The sequence below is a fragment of the Microtus oregoni genome, unplaced genomic scaffold (assembly GCF_018167655.1).
Source record: "Microtus oregoni isolate MIOR12 unplaced genomic scaffold, Mior012 000014F_ref0000157, whole genome shotgun sequence".
Lineage (NCBI taxonomy): Eukaryota > Metazoa > Chordata > Mammalia > Rodentia > Cricetidae > Microtus > Microtus oregoni.
In genome coordinates, this window is record NW_024543073.1 from 12,705,291 (window position 1) to 12,727,525 (window position 22,235).

At 42.9% G+C, this 22,235-nt stretch overlaps 1 protein-coding gene across 7 annotated transcripts in view; it reads left to right on the top strand.

Moving 5' to 3' along the window:
* Nucleotides 1–22,235, top strand: part of Mast4 (microtubule associated serine/threonine kinase family member 4) — a 579,791-nt gene that overhangs the window by 255,792 nt on the left and 301,764 nt on the right. For 4 of the 7 annotated variants that reach the window (XM_041663594.1, XM_041663599.1, XM_041663595.1 and 1 more), the window contains exon 4: nt 18,916–18,990. The exons of the other annotated variants lie outside the window; for them this stretch is intronic. In XM_041663594.1, coding sequence (XP_041519528.1) covers nt 18,916–18,990 — 75 coding nt within the window. The remainder of the gene's footprint in view (nt 1–18,915; nt 18,991–22,235) is intronic. 7 annotated transcript variants of the gene reach the window in all.

A 22,235-nucleotide genomic window follows, 5' to 3' on the forward strand; every position in this document is an offset into this window, starting at 1 on the left:
TCGCTGGGAATTGAACTCAGGATCTCTGGAAGAGCAGCCAGTGCTCTTAACTGCTGAGCCATCCCTCCAGCTTACTTTCTTATCTGACTTGACGTGGTTTGCTTTGTTTTGAGGCATGGCCTTGGTCTATAGTGTCGGTTGGTCTGGAATTCCCACTGTGTAGCCCAGGCTGGCCTTAGACATGGGCCAATGCTCCTACCTCAACCGCCCCAGGGCCATGTTTACAAGTATGAGCCACCTTGCCTGGCTGTCATAAGGTTTTAAATAAGAGACGAGTCCCTAACAGATATCCCATTGCAGAAAGCTCATTTATATCCTACCTAACCTGAGTCTTCATATTTAGCAAATTCTAAAAGCCGGTCACAAGTTATGGCTTCTATTTGTTGTCTAGAATTTGAATTAATCTGTATTTCTAAATTTTTCTGTTTTATATTTTGGAGAGTGACGGTAACCCAAGACTAGGCCTAAAATGGATATATGTAAAACCAGTGGGGGAGGAGCAGAGGATGGCGTGTGGACAAACTGGAGAGCTTATCCTCTGAATAAAAGCATCCAGATTCCATTTCTATCTGTCAAACTCAAGGCTCAAGAAAACATTGTGTGCATGTGTGTGTGTGTGTGTGCGTGTGTGTGTGTGTGTGTGTGTATGTGCACGCGTGTGTGCATGCATACATCCTTGTGTTTGCAATTCTTGTCAGCAATTTTGCAGGGGTGCTGGCATTTAGTTGAGGGCCTATACAAACTAAGCATTTATACCTTAGCTCTCTCAATTATTTTTAAACATTTAAACAAATTTAAGACTTTAAAATAGCAATTGTACGCGAGTGGGAGGGATCTTCTTTTGGAGCAGAGAGTGGGGTTTCCCACGGATGCCAATGCTCAGTGGTTATTATGCTGTATAATATATTATACTGGTGCAGGACCACTAGCGTTCTCCCTAGATGGAAATCCCGGTCTTTATAAGATGGCTTTACATCATCCTATGAGCAAATGGAATTTTAGCTTAATATCTCAAATTAGTACTGAGTTTTTGTGCATATGAACTATTATCCAATCCTGTCTGTCTGCCTGTCTATGTATGTATATATGTATGAATGTTTGTATGTATGTATCATCTATCTGATCATCTATCTAGCTATATCTGTCTACGTACCTATCTGATATTTATGTCCTTCTATGCAAATACACAGCACAAAGCATGGGCCACTCCTCACAGAAGTTTAATAGGAAAGTGGGCAGGAACAGCCTTCTAATTGATGGGGCTGCCCGGCAATTTGAGTCAACCTGTTAGTTACCAATTTTTGTTACGGGAAATTTAACACCCATAGCAAGAGCCAGGAGGATGCTTTAAGTAGCCTCCGATGCATTCTTTGCACACTGGCCATTGCTCTTACAGGACAGTTTAATTTGTGTGAGCTACTGTTGCTGCTTATTGTCTTTTGCATTCCTTAGGAAACGACTCTTCAGAGTTACCATTTCCTTAGTGCCTTAAAAACCTGCGCTACATATCTAAAACCCTTTTGGTTTTAATAGCGGTTACATATCACTGGGTTATTACAGTGGATGCAGCTTCTCTGTTGAGTTTCCATTTGGAGCAGTGTTTCCTGGGTGCAGTTTTGCCTTTTAAGATGAGCGGGAGTGAACTGTGGAGAAATCCTTTTTGAGAACAGTTTGTATCTATGCCCTTCCTTCAGACTGTTCTCACACTTGCTAAGTGGTGCTTGCTTTTATTGTGGTTTTTTAGAGCCTGAAACTTCTAGAACTTTGTTCAGTTTGAATCTTCTCCTATAACTTAAGGAAGCTAATTCCCTGGTATTTTTAATGGATACTAATTTCCCTCGAGTTAAAGTACTGGGCAAAGGCTGATGGAGTATCTTGAAAATAGACAACAGCTTTAGGTATTGATGATCAGCTTTGAAGTCTCATGGTCTTGCTAGGAGCCTTGTGCATTGGCCCTAACATTCAAAATGATCCTGGTCGGCACTATTAATCCCATTTTCAAGAAGGGGGAGCTGAGCATCAGAGACAGCAGATTTCCTGGACGTCATGGGTTGCATCTGTTTGAACAGACCTCCTAAACTGCTGTAGTCGGGCTCCCTGCTCACACCCTGGTCTGGCCCTGGTGATTTTGACAAAGAGGGTGATATGAAAGACATTTATTTCGCACAGCTGAGATTTGGTGTCGATTGTTTTGCACTATATCTGTCCTCCCTGCAAATTAGAAGGAAAAATAGGCCTTTTACATAGAAATTATAACTACAGTCCAGACTTAAAGCTCAATGTGTATATTGAGAAGAAAATCTACAGAGCTGCCTGTCATCTTGAAAGGGCAACCCAAGAAAGTGGAAACGCTTTCTATCCTGAGGAGGATTCTCATTATCTACATTTTTTCCATGAGTGAAGACAGGTTACCCAGAAAATGTGAGATAAGGTGGAAGAATGTAATACTGCATTGTGAAAATGAAGATGGGGTGCTGTTATAAGAGTGACTGAGGTCCTTTGCTTTGGAACTTGAAGTGAGATCAAGAGGTTAAAAGTTCCGCAGTGTAGGCTTGATGCAAGGGTGTGCACACGTATTCCCAATTCTTACGAGGGGAGAGAAGAAACATTCATGGCCAGCCTGGGAAATGTAGTCCAGCTTCACAAATAAGTCAACAAATAACAGGTGACATGAATATCAATCTCAAGGCTTTTTATGATTCACCAGGCCACAGATTCTGCTGTCTATATTCCTTGCATTGTGGCTTTGTGTCGTGAGTGGGAGGGTGAAGGTGTGGCTTCTCATGAGCGTGTCCCTTTGTTTTTAGTTAAAGCCGATTTCCCAGGGGAAGGTTAGGAAAGAAGTATTCTCAGAAAGCTTTCTTGCCGAGCTTGTAGCATATATATCACACATTTTCTATATCATAGGCCTTGGTTACACTTATCTGTTTTAGTCTTACCGATAAGCATGTGTGGGGTGTATGTATGTGGTTGCAGGGGAGTTAAATTCCTCACTGAAGAATTGTTCCTTTTTACCTGTCTTGTTCATTTATTTTAAATGGGTACGGTTATTTTTTTTTTTTTACTTCTTTGAGAATTTGGTACAGTGGATTTTCTTCATATTCAGGTCCACCCCAAACTCTTCTCAGATCTACCTCCTTCCTTTCTTGCCCAACTTTTGTGTCTTTTTTTTCCTCCCCATCAAAATGGCCATGGTTCTCTGCATTTTCCTATGCGGTGGCTGCTCACTGTGCAGTGGGCAAGCCTGGTGCTGTGCTTTAAAATTAACTGGTGTTTGAGTCTGGTTCATTTTGTTGTGGGATTTTTTTTTTCTTTTGGAATTTTTGTATACTAAATTTTTAAAAATAAAACAAAAAGGAGCAGGACCAAAAAGCATCTGTTGAGGAGTGAAAAGAGCTCTTCTGGCCACAGTGTGTCCTTTCTACTGTGTCCCCTGAGGACACCATAGAGGGCAGAAGTAATCTCATTCAGCTACATCTCTATGCTTATCCTAGACATTACTGAGTTTGGACAGAGGCCACCCAGTCCCACAAGAAGGACGAAAACGTAGACTTCCATGCGGATGATTTGGAAACTTATTACAGAATGTTTGGCTATGACGTCTTCCAGTTCCCTGCCTCATGCATTCTCTGCCTGTGGGAATAGCTCACTGAATGAATAAAAGGAAAAGGCCTGATTCCTGTAGGACGTTTCTTGGAGAAGAAAATCAGAATTCTTTTCTAAATATATACTTGTGCCCTGAGCAGATGGAATAAACCTTAAAGTATCTTGCATTGAACATAAGGTGTGCATATCAGTAAGGTGTATTTTAATTGTCCTTTTCATGGTTACTTATAGGTTTAGTATTACTTAGGCAACTGTAATGTCATTATTTAAAGTGACTGTGAAGTTATGTAAATATGTTTGCTGCCAAATTTACATTTTCCACAAAAATTAGAACCAAGCCATTTTTATTAATTTGTTTGTTGCTTGTTTGTTTGTTTGTTTTCTGAGGCAGGGTTTCACTATGTAGTTCTGGCTTTCCTGCAACTCACTCTGTAGATAAGGCTGGCCTCAAACTCAAAGATCTACCTTCTTCTGCCTCCCAAGTGCTGGGATTGAAAGTGTGTGCACCACTACACCCAGTCTGTTTATTTTTTATTTTATGTGTATGAGCATGTATGTGGGCTTAAGTGTGTGTGTGCGCACTGTGTGTCTGGAGGTGCCTACAGAGACCAGAAAATGGCATCGATGCTCTTGAAGAAGTTACAAGCAGGTGTCAACTGCTTGATAGGTGTGCTGGAAAAGGAACAGATCATCTGCAAGAGCAACAAGTGCTTTGAACCACTGACCCAGCTCTCCAGCCCAACTATGTTTTCTTTCTTTCTTTCTTTCTTTCTTTCTTTCAAGTTACCATTTGTGTTTTGGATAAGAGCATGCTAGAACAAGACTAGACTTCTGGTATACTCCATATAGTCTCTATTCATATTGTTGATGGTTTTTGTGAGCTAAGTGATCTAGTCCACAGTCTCTTATCTAGCTAACATTAGATACTGGCTGGGGATGCCATCATCCAAGCTTGGTGAAAGACCTGGCTCAAGCACCTTTGAGTGGTATTGATGGACTAAAGACCTCAGCTCCAGTCAAGGCATTGACTTCTTGTTTAATTGGTCTCTCCCAAAAGAGGCTCTCTATGTGCAAGAGGGGATCAATGGCACAAAAGTCCCAGGCTTCTCTAAAAGTCCCAGACATGACACCTCATGAGTTTTGATTCTTACAAGTTGTCTTAGTTAGGTTTGCTATTGCTGTGAAGAGACACCGTGACCATGGCAACTCTTAGAAACGGAAGCATTTAGCTGGGGCTTGCATATAGTTCAGAGGTTTAGTCCATTATCATCATGGTTAATGGGAAGCACAATGGCACACAGGCAGACATGGCATTGGAGAGGTAGCTGGGAGTTCTACATCTGGAAAGCAGGCAGTGGAAAGAGTGAGCCACTGGGCCTGGCTTGAGCATCTGAGATCTCAAAGCCCACCGCTGTGAGCCACGTCCTCCATCAAGGCCATACCTCCAGTAATGCCACTCACTGTGAGTCTGTGGGTGCCATTTTTATTCAAACCGCCACAGAAGCAGATCACTAAATCACACAACCATGGAGAGGTGTTTACAAACGAGGTCGATGCCAGGTTTTTGAATGGCATCTACCACAGTTGGAGTGGAATCTAAGAGCTCACAACCTGAGAGATCTCCACAGAAAGAAACCATTGTCTCTCCCTCATGCATTGCTGTTTCAGCTGCATATGCTGGTATCAGCTGGCACAACAGAATGTATATGTGTGCGTGTGTATGTGTGTGTGTGTGTACACGCACTCGAGACTATGCACATAAAGCTACAAAGAGACACCCTGTCTCAAAAAATCCAAAACAAAAAAAAAAAGAAAGAAAAAGGAAAAAGAAAAGAAAGAAGATAACTTTTAGACTTAAACTAGGGAAATTCATTCTCCTCAATAAAATTCTGAAAGCAGATCTGGGTGGAGGACTTGAGGGTCTTTTATGGGAGGGGTTCTCACATAGTAGGTTCAGGGAGAGAGGTGCAAGGAAGAGGATGAGGAAGATGAAGGAGAGGCAATATAAAGTCACTGCAGTTAACTGTGCAGTTGCCTTAGGACCTCCTGAAACATTGAAGGAACCTTCGCAGGTGATCCACCAAAAGACTTCTTGGAAAGCTGAAGCATTAATCCCACCGCTGCTCCTGCACCCCATTTGATGCCTGTCCCATAGGAATCCACACCTCACTGTGGGCCTGGCAGGCTCCCATGAGTATGGAGAACATTCAACCACTGCTGAGACTCACACATCTCAGGGAGGCCAAAGGGAGACCTTGGGGATGACATGGAGGCCACTGTGTTGTCCATTTAAGGTGCAGAGAGGGACCAAAGGCTGAGTCTCCAGTGGGACCTTCATCTGTGATAGGATGGGAGGGGGAGGCACATAGAAGACGTACAATTTAAATAATAACTCCTCTACACTGGAGTTCCCGGAGTTTTCTGGTGTTTTATTTTACTATTTGCACTTGACCAAGAAGAAAAGAAAGATATGGATCTCGGCGTGGAATTATTAATTGCCCTCACACATGCCGGTCAATGTCAGTGCTGTTGGAGGAAAAGATTAGAGAGCCTGTGTGTTGTCTCGATCAGGAAGAAACACACGGACGGGTGATGGCCTTCCTGATTTTGATTCTGATTTTGTTCTTATCTGATGGGAGTCAAATGCTGCGCATTTGCACAAAGACAGCTTTGGGGCTATTATTGTCGGATAATTTTTTGATCGTGCTATTTATTAAATCAGAATGTCCTGTTTAAAGTCTCAACCTAGGTAAGAGTTTTAGCTGCCCAGTTACCTAACTTGTTAGTTATAAAGGTGGTCTCATAAAACAATTTATGAAAAGTTCATAAAATTCTGAAAACTTGAGGATGATCTAACAATAACAACTACAGCTGATACCTAAACGTAAGGAATGTTTATGACTTGTCATTTCTCCTTGGATAGCATTTTAAATGAATACAATTAGATGTTGCAACAGAATAGAGATGAAAATGGCTGAGAACCTGCCCCACTGTTTTATTCTCTGCTCTTCAGGTGAGAACCAGCCACCGCTACATACATCATTTGGTGTGGGCGTATATATCTCGTCTGTATTCTTAGTCTTTCACAAATAGTTTGAATTTGTTTTCTTGTCACTCAAAATTTGTTCATATATATAGATATGTATATATATGTGTGTATATACATATGTATTCATATATGTGTATGTATTCGTAGTCATATAGACCTAGTGCATTCACTTTTAAGTACTGCTTTGTTTTCTTTATATGAAAATTTCTTCTTATTCTTTCTCACAATAAAAGCTATCTTTCTCACAATAAAAGCTATCAAGTGTTTCTTGGGCTCCTTGTTTGCTGTTTACCATGGTGAGGAGTCTTCAGAAGGCATTCATGTGGGGGCCTCTTGCTGTCCGTCAGTGTGCAGTTACCTTTCATGTCAGGGTGGCAGAATGCCTAACAGGACCAGCCTCGACAAGGAAAGGTTTCTTTTGGCTCATAGCTTAGAAGGTATATGCGTGGAGCATCTAGTTATGGCCCATGTGGATTTCTATCAAGGTAGTCCAACATAAAACCTAAAACTTACCTAAAACCTTGTGAGATTTGATTGTGATTTGGGGAAAAGGGGTGGATGGTGGTAGTAATTCAATTACATGATTTCACCATGGGCTTTGTAGATGGCAGGGTAGTGTCGTGATATCAAAAGGTCAGGAATGATTGGGAAAACATGGAGACTAGAAGGAGTCAGTAACAACAGGAAGTAGAAAGTTGGAACCCATAGCGGGCCAGGCTATGACTCCTAAAGCCTGTTCCCTACTAACCCATTTCCTGAAGCTGAGCCCCACCTACAAACTCCCCAAAACAGTGGCGCCAACTGGGACTTATGGGAAACGGGGCCAAACATAGGAAGACACAGGAGTATGACTAGGATATGGGCAGGAAGCAGGATTACTGCATTCTCTGGCATCTACATTTTGTTTGTTGTTGTTACTGTGTTTGGTTTTAAACAGGGTCTTGCTATGTAACTTTGACTGGCCATGAAGACCAGGCTGGCCTTGAACTCAGAGATCCACCTACAACTGCCTTCTAGGTACAGGGATAAAAGGCCTTTACCACTACACCTGGCCCTGGCATTTATATCTTCAGTCTAATCAATATGGAGAATAAACTTGGCAAAGCTCCTGAGCCAGTGTATTTTGCCAGCAGGTCACAGTTTTCTCTTATAGTCACCGGCCCATGGTATTTTGATTCTCCTAAATTTTTACTCTTGTGATGGGTATGAAATTATTTTGTTGTTTCACTTTGGTTTATATACATTTTCTTTAATGTTGGAGATTCACCTTAGGACCTTGTGTCTGCTAGGCACCTGTAGTACCATTGCGCTACATACCCAACTCAAGAGTTTGTTTTGAAATTAGTTTTTATTTATCTGATTTTATAGGGAAATATGCTAAGAAATGTAAATCAAAATTCTCTTTCCAGGATCAAAGTGAGTTTCTCGCTGTATCATTCCCTGGTTAAGCATGTCTTTTCTTCACGTGTCTTGTACTGTTCTTTGTGCCCTGCTTTATTCCTTTAAATGTGAAGGGCTGCTTTGGGTCCCCAGCTACCCAGTCTGTTTTTCTTAGTGAGTTCTTTTTCTTCCCTTCCTTGTCTCCCATCTTCCCCAACCTCCTGGTACTCTTCCATTCTAAAACCTCTTTATGCATGTATTATTTTCTCCTCTGAAATGAGCTTAACACTAGTGCCTATGTCTTACAAATATTAGTTAATACGTAGAGGGTACCGCCAATCCTAGCACATGGTAATGGGGTGTGTGTGTGTATGTTTGTGTGTGTGTGTCTGTATTCCTGTGTGTGTGTCCTAGGTATATGTGTGTATGTTCACATATCTGCAAGAACCTTTCCTTTGCTTCAAGGAACTTGCAAGTTGATTGAAGCAACAAAATCTATCATCCTGACCTTGTTTTATTGTTCCTTAGATACTCCTTGAGCTAGGTGACCCCCAGAGCACTGAGTCCTGGGTCATTCTGGATTAAGTATGCCTTCAGGATTAAGAATTAAGGAGTTAAAGACAAAAGTCCTATAATGTTTCTTTAAATATCTCATTCAGCTGCATAAGATTAGCATGTTTTTCTTGGCAGGGAACACCTTTTCCTTTTTAGCTAGAGTCTTTTTCGTCAGCAGCCTTTCTTGTTTCTTCTTTCCCAACACTTCCTGTGCTTGCTCTCCCTCTGTCATCTGCCCTCACTTGATTCCCAGGCGGCGGCAGCGTTTCCCTCCTGCCACTTCCCACCCTCTGCCTTTCCTAAAGAACAACAGAATTGTGTCTGTTGGTTGTGCAGCGTGTTTCCTTCCTCTTTTTCAGGCTGTCGGGCGTCTGGGACAATCAGACTGGAAAGGTTCAGCCTGAAAAAGATGCTGTGGTCTTTTCCGCTGTGGCCAGGATAGCAGGCTGAAAGAGAACAGAAGGCCTTGCTTTCTGTCAGGTGTTCACAGGTAGCTCTGTGGCCATTTGCTTCCTGCCGTCTGCTCATTTGTTTGCAAAGGCTGGCCTGGGTTTTACCTTACATGGGTGGTGGGGAAAACCTGTTGACTGCCTCTGCCTGAAGTGGTTCCTTAGGTGAAGACAGGCCATCTGAGATGTTGGTGGTTCTTGCAGTGCCTTGGACTGAAGCCCTATGTAGGTTCTGCTGCTGTTTACATAGCAATGTAGAAGGTGTTCAAAACTCCATAGGAACAGTTATGTGTAAAGGGAGTGAACGGAGCCAACACTAGGGTAGCATAAATGAAAAGTTACTGACAGCTAACTTCCTTTATACCATTAACAACCAGCAGGAGCTACTTGTTGAGTCAAGCCAGATCTATGCTGAACATGATACATGTTTTATTTTTGTCTTCTGACCCTTTGAAACTAACTATCATAGCTTCAGTTTACATGCGGAGAAGCTGGGGTTCTGCTGGCACACACGGTCAGTATGGAACTCACCATGGATCTCCCAGACATTCTTTACTGTGCCACATGGGCTGTGTCTTCTACTCATAAAGAAACCAAATAGACCTTTGTTTCAGTTTTCTTCTCCATTCTCCAGTACAAGTAGGTTTTAACTGAAGACGAGAGGATAAAATGATAGCAGTATGTTGTGATCTGAACCTGGGTCTAATTCTTTTCGTATTTGTTCAAAGTGTGTCATGTTTGCGTCTTCTAAATACTGGGTCCTTGTTTACTATTGGGAGAGACGAATTCACCCTTGGTGTACCCTGTGTAAGTGCACAACACTGCTCACTGGCCAGGATGCTGTAGCTCAGCAGCACTTTGTCAGGTAGTCCGTGCTGCAGTTCTGGTGGGTGTGTGTGTTGGGGGTTCTGGGTGTGTGGGGGTGGAGCATGGCATCTCTTTTATAAACGAACCCACATGATGAGCCCTGCCAGATGTGAGACCGTTTAAACAGCGTCCTCTTGCACTCCGTGAGGCTGGGCTGCCACTCTTTGTGGGGACCCTGGTCATTCACCTCATGTCTGCTAAACTGATGAACTCCATCAGAACAGCTCTGAAGAGTCTGCTCTGTCTCCTGCTTAATTTCCACCCTAATCAGGTCTCATTATCAGAGCCTTATTGCTTGCTGGCAGTAATTTGCTTTGGGTGCGACTCAGAGCAGTGTTGAAATTTTTATTTTGCCTTCAGAAAATTGGTTTACCTAAAACATTTCCCCCCCAGATTTCCCTGTGGGGGATTGGTTCTTTTAATTTAGGTATCTTGTAATTTTTCTCATTAAAAATGTGTGGCATGTGATTTCATTAGATTTTTTTTTTTATCTAAATGGAAGCTACTTAAGTGGGTTGACATATGTGCTGAAGCGGAATTGCGCCGTTTTTGGAGCTGCAGTCAGTAATTATATCCATAAACTTAGTGTCTATGGTAAAATATGGTAACTGGTCTTTGACATGAAATTCATTAATTTGAATCAATATATAATGTTCTGAAATGCTCTGACAAAGGAGCGTTGACTGATAGGTAGCGTGTGGGGTAAGCCATGTTTCTCTGTGGACAGCTAACTATAAGCTGTAATATTTTCTAAGTGGTCATCGATACGGCGAATCCCCAAACACACATATTTTGAAGCCTGTAAGAAAATTGAACTATGACATGAACTCAATAATTGAATTTGCTCATTTAGAAACTCTCCACGATTGTGCTGGCTTTTAGGCCAGATCTTGGGAATCCGGACCTCCCTGTCCGCATGCCTGGATCTGCAGCCAGGGTTGAGTGGCCAGGCAGGTTCCCCGACAGTGGCTGGAGACTGCAGCCTCTATTCTCAGTAGGGTTTGCTCCTCTCATTCTCCCTCAGAGGAGGCCTGGCTCCTGACGTCCTCAGACACGAGATGAGAGGATTCTAGGCTGATTGGCTTGTCTCCTTTCTTAATGTTGAATAACTTGAAAAGACAAATTGAGGTACAGCAGCATCGTGAAGCAACTTTGCATTCAAAGGAAGGGTTTCATTAGGAATCCAATCCCAGGGTTTCTTCAGGCTTGAGACTGAGACCTATGAGAATCACGTTATCGTGAAACCTTGACGAAAGAGAAATCCCGTGATTAGATGTGGGCTTCATGCATAATCTCTGGTTTGCATCCTCAGCAGTTTTTGGAACGTGAAAGCCATGGGAGAAACGCACTAGGTGGCTTTTCTACCCAAATTGTTTTCCTCTCTTCATGGCAGATGCGCAGTCCACAGCGTTTCTGAAAGAGCAAACCAGTTTTGAACCGGAAGCCAGGTCTGAGGGTTAAGAAGCTATGACTGGGTGGGTGGGGAGGAGGGGGAGCAGCAGACCCCGTGGTGCTGCCAACTGTGACTCAGAGTTGCCGGGCACCTCTGCCTTCTCTTTGACTCCTGCTCCACTGTCCCTTGTGTCTTATCTCCCTCTCCTGTGCCTGCTTCACTCTCTTTCCCATTTCTCATCCTTTTTCTCCCCTGTCTCTCTTCTCTTTCTACCTCAGCTACTGTCTGCTAAGGCTTTCTGGCCTTTGGGGCCCTGGCCCCTTGTAGAGATCCCAGCAGGAGACTGGAGGGGAGCAGTAAGAACAAAAAGAAGTATTGCTTGTAATGTGTACCATTATTATTTATAATAAATATATACATTTATTAAGGGGTGCAGTGGGGAAACAGACTCACTGATACAGGACAAGGTTTAACCAGGTGCAGATTCCTTCCATTTTGCCCAGGGGAGCTGGGAACCAACTGCACACCACCAAGAGAGCCCTTAAGTTGTCACCCAGAGACAAGAAGCCACATCCTAAAGCTGCTACCCCTAGGCTATTGGTGGAATGCGTTCCCATAATTGCCCCTTTCCCCCCTTGTGGCACTGGCACAAGCCAACTGAATGTTGTCCTACAAAATCCCCCCTTCCCAGCTCTTTGCTTCAGGTTTTGGAAGCAACACTGCCCCCCCCCCCCTTTTTTTCTTGTGCCTAAGAGCATAGAGGTACTCAGGATTCGGTAAAATGTTTTTCAGGACCCTTCCCCCTAACCCAACAATGCCTTCTCTATCCTGCAAAATTCTGTCTGGAACCCCAGGTGTGTGTAACTCTGTACTGTCTATAAAAATTTCCCTTCAATCACTGATTTAAAAAGTGTTTATGGGCATCAGCTGGACGAGGTAGAGAGCAAATGAGAGATGCTTTCTGGTCTTGTGAGAGAGAGAAGAGAGAGGCACATAGATAGTATATTGCAGGGCTTCTCAGCCTTCCTAATGCTGCAACCCTTTAAATACAGTCCGTCATGTTAAGGTGACCCCAAGCATCAAATCATTTTGTTACTACTTCATATCTGTACTTTTGCTATGGGAATAAATTGTAACATAGATATCTGTGTTTCCTGCTGGTCTTTGGTGGCCCCTGTGAACCCTCAAAGGGTTCGTAACCCACAGGTTGAGAACCGCTGCTGTGTGAGGTCTGTTAGGAAGTAAAGAGAGAAGGAAAGTGGGTGCTCATCTTTCAGGAGGAGCACACGCAAGTCTCCTTGACTTAGACAAAACACAGAAAGGGAGACTTTTCCAGTACCAGTATGGCCAGAGCAAAGCCTGTGACTTTCATGACTGAGGTGGGAAAACCTGCCCTAAATGTGGACTGGGAACCTGGACTGAAGAAATGGGAGAAGCTGAGGTGGCCGCCAACATTCGTTACTCACTATGGAGGCGATGAGACGAGCTGCCTCACGCTCCTGCCAGCACGCCTTGGTGACTTGTACTGTCCAACCCTGAGCCAGCATCAACTCTTTCTTCCTTTAACTGCTTTTCTCAGGAATTTTGTTACAGCAACAAGAAAAATAACTAATATATATAAATTAATATTACATATAAATATATTTACTAAACACAAAATACAGTCAACCAATTTCAATAGACACTATTAGTTACAGTGACTTTATTTAGTATATATGGAACAGCACCAGTTAGTGCACAGATGTTTTTAATTTTGTACTAATTATACATTTTTAATATGCATTAGGAACTAAATGTGACTCGTATAACAAAGCCATGATTTCAAGATATTACCATGAAGCTCCTTGTCACAATTTAAAATGTTGGATTATTTGTGTGTGGGTTTTGTCTTTGTGTTTTTGAGACAGGCTTTCTCTGTGTATCCCTGGCTGTCCTTGAACTTGCTCTGTAAACCAGGCTGACCTTGAACTCAGGGGTCTGTCTGCCTCTGCCTCCCAAGTGCTACCACCAGGCACAGTGTTAGTTTATTTAAAAAAGGAATCATTTTTTCTGAAATAAAGCTGTTTTTAAAATAAGAATATATGTAGAATATTTAACAGCACGTGACGTATAGGGATCTGAGGAAGAAAAAAAATAATGACCAGAGACTTAGGATACAACCTGAAGCATCATTAATAAACCCTTTTACTACATGACCCCTGTCTCACTACACCCTGTGAGCTGCTCTTTTTGAGAGCTTTTATGACCTTGTTTTGTTTTTTGCTGGCGTGGACCTGAGCATCTCTCTCTGTTCAATAGGCATCCTAACACACAGCTGATCTCAGTGCCCATCACATCATCAGATTAGATGAGAGAGACCAGCATTTGTTTAAAAAGAATAAAATAGACAAGGAAAAACGGCTTGTGCTGGCAAATTAATTCACAATCTAAAGAATGAGGATAATTGTGGGAAGGCCCTAGATGGCCTCCGTCCTCTGCTCTTGGGATGTGGAGTAGCTTTTTCCATGGCCTGGTTTCTCCATCTTTCTTGACCTAATTTAAAAACTTGACTTTGAAAAAATGTGAAAGATTGATCTTTTCCTCCTAGTATTACTAATGTGTAGAAGGTTTAATAAATTATTATGTGATAAGTCCCATGTGGCTTAGAAAACTGTGATGCCACAATGGAAAACGTGCCCCATCTTTTAGGTGATACATTCCTTCAGTGTTCCTGCTTCCTGATCCTGTTTGATATGCTTAATAATTGTTCAGTCTCCCTGGCTTATGAATTCTCTCAATCAATTTATCTTCATGGAGTATTTTTACCTTGTGAGGTCCTATCTAGATTGCTTTACTGATATTCAAGTATCTCTGTAGTGGTATCTATTTGAAATAAGCTTTGTTGTACTTAAGTATAGTCTTTAATAAGAACTTTGATTGGGGATGAAGGTCCCCATGGCAGACAAAGACCATCTCAGACCTGGGCGGAGAAGTTTCCCTCCCTCTGAGAATGCATGTGATGACTTTTAGAATGGAAACCACTCTGAGTAGATTTTGAAGGAGTAGTCTAGGAGCCCTTGAGCGATTTATGCCCCACTGTGTGCTTTTCCGCCTTCTCCCTTCCTCGTTTGAAAATCTCGAGACAGGAAATATCTAAGGATAGATTTTTGTTTTTTTGAAAAATGAGACTCATGCCGAAAATTATAGGCACACTTAATTTTAAATTTTCCTTGAGGCTCTTATTTTGAGCAAGGGTAACTTATGTGTGATTTAAAGAATTAGACTTTTATAAATAGTTGGCTGTGAGCAACTAAATTCACTGGGCACCCATTACTCCACACCTGATGTATTGTTTTCCACAAAGCGGTCTTGTAAATATGTTTATGTGTTGCACATTAGGCTAAAGTACTAAGCTATCAGATCTGCGATGTCAAGGGAACAATAATTTCTCTAAATAGTATGATCTGTAGTGTTAAGGGATGTTAATAATTTCTGAAACAGTTTATCAAATGGGTGAAGGCTTGGTGGGAGCATTTACCATCAAGTGAAATATGTCTCATTAAATTTCTACATTGTGCACACACCAACTCTCTTTCCTTTGTCATCTTAATGGTTTATTTACATAATTGAGGATTGCTGCTTTTGTTACTAGTGGTTATCATAGCAGAATTATTTTGGCTGAGCCTACCTAAGCAAATTTGGAATGTGCTTGTTTCTTGAAACTAATGGCAAGGCATTCTACTCCCCAAGCCCCTCTTCCTCCCCAGCTCTTTACAGCGAAGACCTTTTATTTGCATATGTAAATAAGCCATTTACTTCAGAACCCTGTGGGACCCACCCAGGTCCAATCTGTTATTTTGCTGATGTTGATGTCATTAGGCAGGAGGTAAATGGTACCCAGAGATTGATGTCTCAGTCTGGAGTGACAGATACCAGGACTCTGAGGGCTGCTGTTTAGGAAGGCAAGCCAGTTCTTGGGATGTGGCAAATGAGGGAAAAATGAAGACACAGATTTTTGCCTTTAGTGTTGGCGTGAGTGATAGAGTTTACTGTTTTTCTTGAATATAGAAAACTATCCAAGCAAATAAGTGTGTTTATTGTTGCTATAAGAAAAGAGCTGAGAAGAGACAATTTATAGAAAATACGTAAGTTTTGCTTGCCTGTCTGTCTTTCTGCCTACCTATCCTCTCATCTGTCTGTCTGTCTGTCTGTCTGTCTATCTATCTATCTATCTATCTATCTATCTATCTATCTATCTATCATCTATTTGTCTATGTATATCTCATCTATATGTCTCTCATCTGTCTGTCTGTCTATCTCTCTATCATCTCTCCATCTGTCTATCTCTCATCTCTCTACTCTGCTCACCATTTGGAAGCTGGAAAGTCAGAGCATAGCGCTTTCCTTTGCTCCTCAGCTCCTAAGACCTCTGTTGCTGTCGCATTGCTTGGTGAGCCCATCCACAGGAGAGACAGGCAAACATGCCAGCTTAGATCTTTCTTCCTCTTAAAGTCACCAATGCTGTCGTGGAGGTCCATCCCTGATAACTTCATCTAATTGTAAGTCCTTCCAGAAGGCTCCACCCTGAAGTAATCATGGAATATGAATTCAGGGATGAGGTTTCCAATCCCCAAACCTTTTGGTATTTAAACCATAGTTTCTAGAAAGTTGGTTTTCGGAGAAACTGTTTAAGCTTTATTTGCTTTTTAAAAAAGATGTGTGACAGACAAGCTGGTGATGCAGCTTAGTGATAAAATGCTTGGCTTGCATCCGTGCAACCCTCGGTTTCATCCCCAGCACCACACACACACACACACACACACACACACACACACACTTAATGCATAACTGAAATGACACTATTAAGCTTACATGACTAAGCAAGGACATGCATTGTTTGAACCCACCCCTCCCCTATATGGTAAGTAGTGAGAGTGGCAAAAAGGAAGGGAAAATGTTCATTTAGGGCCCCTGAAAATGAAGGCGTAGGTACCCCCTTCCTTCTTGTTGAACAAAGTCCTTCTCAAGAATTTCCACCTAGATTCTTGGGCCTTACATGTGCAAATTCCACAGGGTTTCATGATCACCAAACTAACTCTGGAGCCTGGGAGCCCTTTAGCTGCCCGACTCCGGAGAAAACATGGTATGAATATGGGAAACTAATGGTAAAATTTAAGAATTGTGTGGAGAAAAATGTGCTTTGAGCAGTTCACGATTCCTTTATTTTCACCCCATACACAATTCATTAAAATGACATTAATACTGCAGGGTCTTCCTTGGCTTCCATTAAGATGTATGCCCGAGATCTCTGTGTAACTCCATTGATTGTTTCATACACCTATTTGTTCATCGCGAGCTGCCCGTTGTTACAGATTCATTGTCCCGGTGATAAATGAGGAACGAAGCCGCCAACCCTCACCTCCCAAAGGACGTGTGTGCTCATTCTACACCAGCCTTCTGCCGGGTGGGAGTTTAAGCATTCAGATCTCGGGTTTAATATCCATGTCTGCCTCCTGCCGAGTTCACGGTACAATTAGCTAATTAAAAAAAGATAACATTTTCACCTCCACGTCAGAACAAGAGCAATAAACTACAGGCTCAGGATTTAGTTAATTTGCACATTGAATGTAATTGTATATTTAAGGCTGAGATTAATTTTTCCCCCCAGATGTGGGGGAGCCAGACATTGTGCACTGGAATCTGAAGTCAGCTATGATCACTCCTCAGGGAGGTCAATCGGGGTGGGGGTTCTCCAGATGTATTAATACAAACAGCGATTTATTTGATAGCTTCTTTTGTTGAGAGGAAAGAGAAAAAGCACCGGAACTCCAATCTGATAAACTGCTAAATTTCAGTGATAATTTTGAAGTTATCAAACTAAATAATCTGCTATTCTTTAAAAAAAAATCTTTTTCCTCCTCTAAAAACACTACTAATGTTGCTGAGAGGAGAAGCCATACTTTTGCCAAATGGTGAATATTTGCGAATATCAGCTCTGGAGGTGAAGGTTTGGGAGGCGTTCTAGCCAGCTGGCGTCACTTTTTTTTTTTTTTTTTTAAGAAAAGGATAGAGAAAAAGATATATGTTGCCAGGATGCCAGGATAGGCTCTAGAAATCAAAAAGAATGATCCCGACTTGTATGCTTTCTATGCTTTGGACACGGTGGCCGTGATGGCTGCAGTTCAAGCAGGCATGACTGGTGCCTTCAAAGTCACAGTGCTGCTTCCAGGAGGAATTCTTGCTTGGAGGAAACAGTGTTTCAAAGAGAATTGTAAGCACTACATTACCGGTTATATTTCCACAGCCTTGGGTCTTCAACATTCCTTAATTTTTTTTTGTTTGTTTAGTTAGTCTTTCTCCGTGGTCGTGGGTGACCTGGGGTCACTGTGTAGACCGGGGTAGTCTTTCACTCACAGAGATCCACCTGCCTCTTCCTCACCAGTGCTGGATTAAAAGCGTATGCACCCGACTTCTTTCTCTTCCCCCTCCTCCATCTCTCTTTTTAAAATAGAGTTGAGCAAATATTCTTTTTCATCTCAGGGTCATTTAGCTGTTTGTTGTGTCCCACAAACTGCATCTTTAAAGGTCAGGGGTATTTTTTTGTTTGTTTTTGTTTGGCCATACTGGGGATGATTGAACTTAGGGTTTTAGCATGTACCAGACTAGGACCTTTGCCACTGTGCCATGTCCCCAGCAGAGGTTTTGTGAGACCATCTCTGTTGTTTTTCATCTTGCCATCCTTGGCGTTGACACTTATTGGGGGTAACATTTCTTTATTACTATTTACTGTACACCTTTGAAAGGTGCAAGTGGACTCTGTATCATTTGGGGAGATCTTTGTTCCCAGTTTTGTCTTTCAAGTCTAGACCAATGGGTTCTGTGTTTCTGTGTGTGTGTTATACAGTGAGGGGTGGTAAGGGTTAAGCTTTCCGTGTGTTCCATTTGTGCTTGCTTCCTTTGTCTTTATATGTGACCAATAACAGAGTTGGTTCAAGGAGAGACGGCTCTTTAATGTACATAATAAACTTAATGTAAGTCCCCATTTAAACCAATAATGGTAACACACATTTAAGGGAAGTTATTGATGGTTGTCAGAAAAGATGAATTTTGCTGGGCCAACAGAGAGAGAGAGAGAGAGAGAGAGAGAGAGAGGTGTTTCTAAGGCTGATATTTCTTTCACAGTGAGGAGGAAGACTGTGGTCCCTACAGCATTAAGGTGACATCAACTAGGTACGAAGTCTGACCATAAACAAGCTTCATAATGTCATATTCTTCGGAAGGTGGACTTTGGATTCAGGAATAGAGTATTCTACTTTTCCTTAGTATGATCAGCTGCTAGCAAAGAGACATTTGCTGTGAAATATCTGAATCCTGGGCGGGGCTTGTGGCATTATTACACAAATGTGTATATTGGCTATTTTTAACATAATGACTTGCATGGGTTATGTCATTTTTGGGGGGTGATATGATGTATGTATGTGTGTACACATGTGCATGCTTATTGGATATTCAGCTTAAACAAAGTACAGTACCGTTAAACACTGTCCCTCTCCTTTTCTGGCCATTCTCCCATCATCCCATGCCCACTTTCCCCCTTCCCACCTCGCGTTCATTTCCCATCTTCCATTCGCTGTCAGGAAGGGCAGCCTCCGAAGAGCCATTTCAACTCAGCTCGACATCGCCAGAGACTAGTGGACCCAGCGGCTTCAAAAGTGAGTGTGTCCTGTCGCCTAGTGCGGCCAATGCGCATGACATTATGGTTTCTCTGTGGTAGTGGGGTTGGGAAGTGTTGTATTCAAGATCACACACACCAGTGATGTTCCAGTGAGCACTTAACAGCCTGCCCTCAGCCCAGACAAACCATGGTTTATGGCAGGAGCTGTTTTTTTCTTGCTTGTGTCTTCTCAGCCATGGACACCGGCAAGGACCTGTGTGACGTCACTGAACTCAGAGCTGGAAAGAGATACCCAGTAGAGCATCACCATGTGGCCAGTCACTTTAGCGTCTCCACAGCAGATAGAGCTGCCCAAAGCTCAGGCAGTGAGTTAGTTCCCAGTGTCAGCTGCCCTTATATCCTACGTGTTGTCTTAGTCGCTTTTCCCTACCTTTCTCTTATGATTTGGGGGCATGGACTTTGTCTCAGCTTCTATTCTTGCTGCTGTGATAAATAAGTTAAAGGAAAAGGATTTACTTTAGATGAGAGTTCAAAGTACTGTCCAACACAACAGCACTGGAGATCTCTGGTGTGAGATAAGTTGTCAGAACTCTGTGAACTCTATACCTGGCAGGTGGATTTCCCTTTCCTGGGCCTGTCAGGGCTTGAGTCTGCCCTGGTTCTCAGTGTAGCTTTCCTAAGGGTTTCCTAATTCTCTAGAGGCCATTGCTTCAGGTTCCCGCTACAACTCTTTCTCTCTGACAGATAGCAGGAGCCACAGAAAGTGCCTGAGATTTGGGGTGAAGATTTGCTAAAGTCAGCAATTTAAAGGTCCTGAGCTCTTCTGCGCCTAGCCTTTTATTAACCCAGTCCTGGTCAGTGGAGGGAGGCATTCCCAGACTGCCCTGTGACTCAGTGAAGGCCCGGCCAGCCTTTTAAAGCACTCTGCTCAAATCTGTTTTGTAAAGTTTTGCTCAGGGTCAGTGTGACAACTTTCTAGGATCAGAGTCCCTTACCTGTGTAGTGGGTGTCTCACCCAGGACTCTGTAGTGGGTGTCACATGCAGGACTCTGTAGTGGGTGTCTCACCCAGGACTCTGTAGTGGGTGTCTCACGCAGGACTCGGTAGTGGGTGTCTCACCCAGGACTCTGTAGTGGGTGTCACACGCAGGACTCTGTAGTGGGTGTCTCACCCAGGACTCTGTAGTGGGTGTCTCACCCAGGACTCTGTAGTGGGTGTCTCACGCAGGACTCTGTAGTGGGTATCACACGCAGGACTCGGTAATGGGTGTCTCACCCAGGACTCTGTAGTGGGTGTCTCACCCAGGACTCTGTAGTGGGTGTCTCACCCAGGACTCTGTAGTGGGTGTCTCACACGCAGGACTCTGTAGTGGGTGTCTCACCCAGGACTCTGTAGTGGGTGTCACATGCAGGACTCTGTAGTGGGTGTCTCACCCAGGACTCTGTAGTGGGTGTCTCACGCAGGACTCGGTAGTGGGTGTCTCACCCAGGACTCTGTAGTGGGTGTCACACGCAGGACTCTGTAGTGGGTGTCTCACCCAGGACTCTGTAGTGGGTGTCTCACCCAGGACTCTATAGTGGGTGTCTCACGCAGGACTCTGTAGTGGGTATCACACGCAGGACTCGGTAATGGGTGTCTCACCCAGGACTCTGTAGTGGGTGTCTCACGCAGGACTCTGTAGTGGGTGTCTCACCCAGGACTCTGTAGTGGGTGTCTCACACGCAGGACTCTGTAGTGGGTGTCTCACCCAGGACTCTGTAGTGGGTGTCTCACGCAGGACTCTGTAGTGGGTGTCTCACCCAGGACTCTGTAGTGGGTGTCTCACCCAGGACTCTGTAGTGGGTGTCTCACGCAGGACTCTGTAGTGGGTATCACACGCAGGACTCTGTAGTGGGTGTCTCACCCCAGGACTCTGTAGTGGGTGTCTCACGCAGGACTCTGTAGTGGGTGTCACACGCAGGACTCTGTAGTGGGTGTCTCATGGACTCTTTTCCCTCTCTGACTGGACCTAAGATCATTTATAACAGGACCTCAGGTGTCACATCTGAGGGGAAAAGTTATAGGGTTCCTGGAGTCTTATGCCTTCTATAATAATTTTGTCAATTTACATGCTTATTTAAATATTACTAATTTGAATAATAAAAACCTCTCTTAAGCATCCACCTCATCAACTTTTATTTTATCAGTGAAACTTCCTTCAGTATGCCAGACTTTGTGGTATGGACTAAGCTACAGGCATCTCCACATAATACTGGCCAATCACCCTGAGCAAGAAAACCCTGATTAGAGCTACTGACTTTGTATAAGCTATCATTTTAATCCATTAGTAACACTACATTGCGTATGCTACAATTTCTTCAAAATGGACATAGATGCCATGGCCCTTTGCCGTGTTATTAAGGGTCTTGAATGTCCCCCAAGTCCCACACTACTTAGCAACCTGTTAATATGTATAAGAAAAAAATAAAGTAGCTTTAAGAAAGCTTGATGACTTTACCGTGTAAGACGTGTATTTTTATGAGATTGGATGGCTCAGAGATTAAGAGTCCTTGTTGCTCTTCCAAATGATGGTTCCTAGGACCTATATCCAAGACCCCAAACAGCCTGACACTCCTGCTCCAGTACCAGGGGATCTGACATCAGGACCTCCCAGGACACCAGCACACACATGCACATAAACACTCTCGCACATGTGTACACCCCCCCCACACAATTAATTTTAAGTGTATTTTCCTGATGTAGACAATAGGTTAGAATGCAGTACACTCTTCTCATGCCCACTTATGAGATATAATTAATGTGGCTAAGATACTGTGTAAATTAAGCATATCTTGTTATACACACTTCTTGGTCGTTGGTATTTTAAGGATACAACTTGGTATGCACCTTTGTCTTTTTTGGGTCTGGTATCCATTTCTCTCTATGGTAGCATTTTGAGAGATACCATGTCTCATGTGCAGTGTGCTATGAACTCAATTAGAAATTAACTAATTTTCTGTTTGTGGCCAAAAAAAATAAAAGGCTTTTAAAAATTCCATTTAGAGTAAGAATCATGACCTCTTATCTACAGAAACTTTCAGAGGACCTCATTAAATTGCAGTGGCAATGTCTGGTGCCTTGCTGTGCTGTGTGAATTGGTTCATCCGTGTTACCAAATAGATTTGAAAGGTCACATCCTTCCCTTTCCAAAACATTGCAGAAATGGAAATCTGAGAAGTTTCTACATTCCCCTTAGCTATTAAGGAGATTTGGGGAAAGCTACTGTTGGCTCCGAGGGTGAAT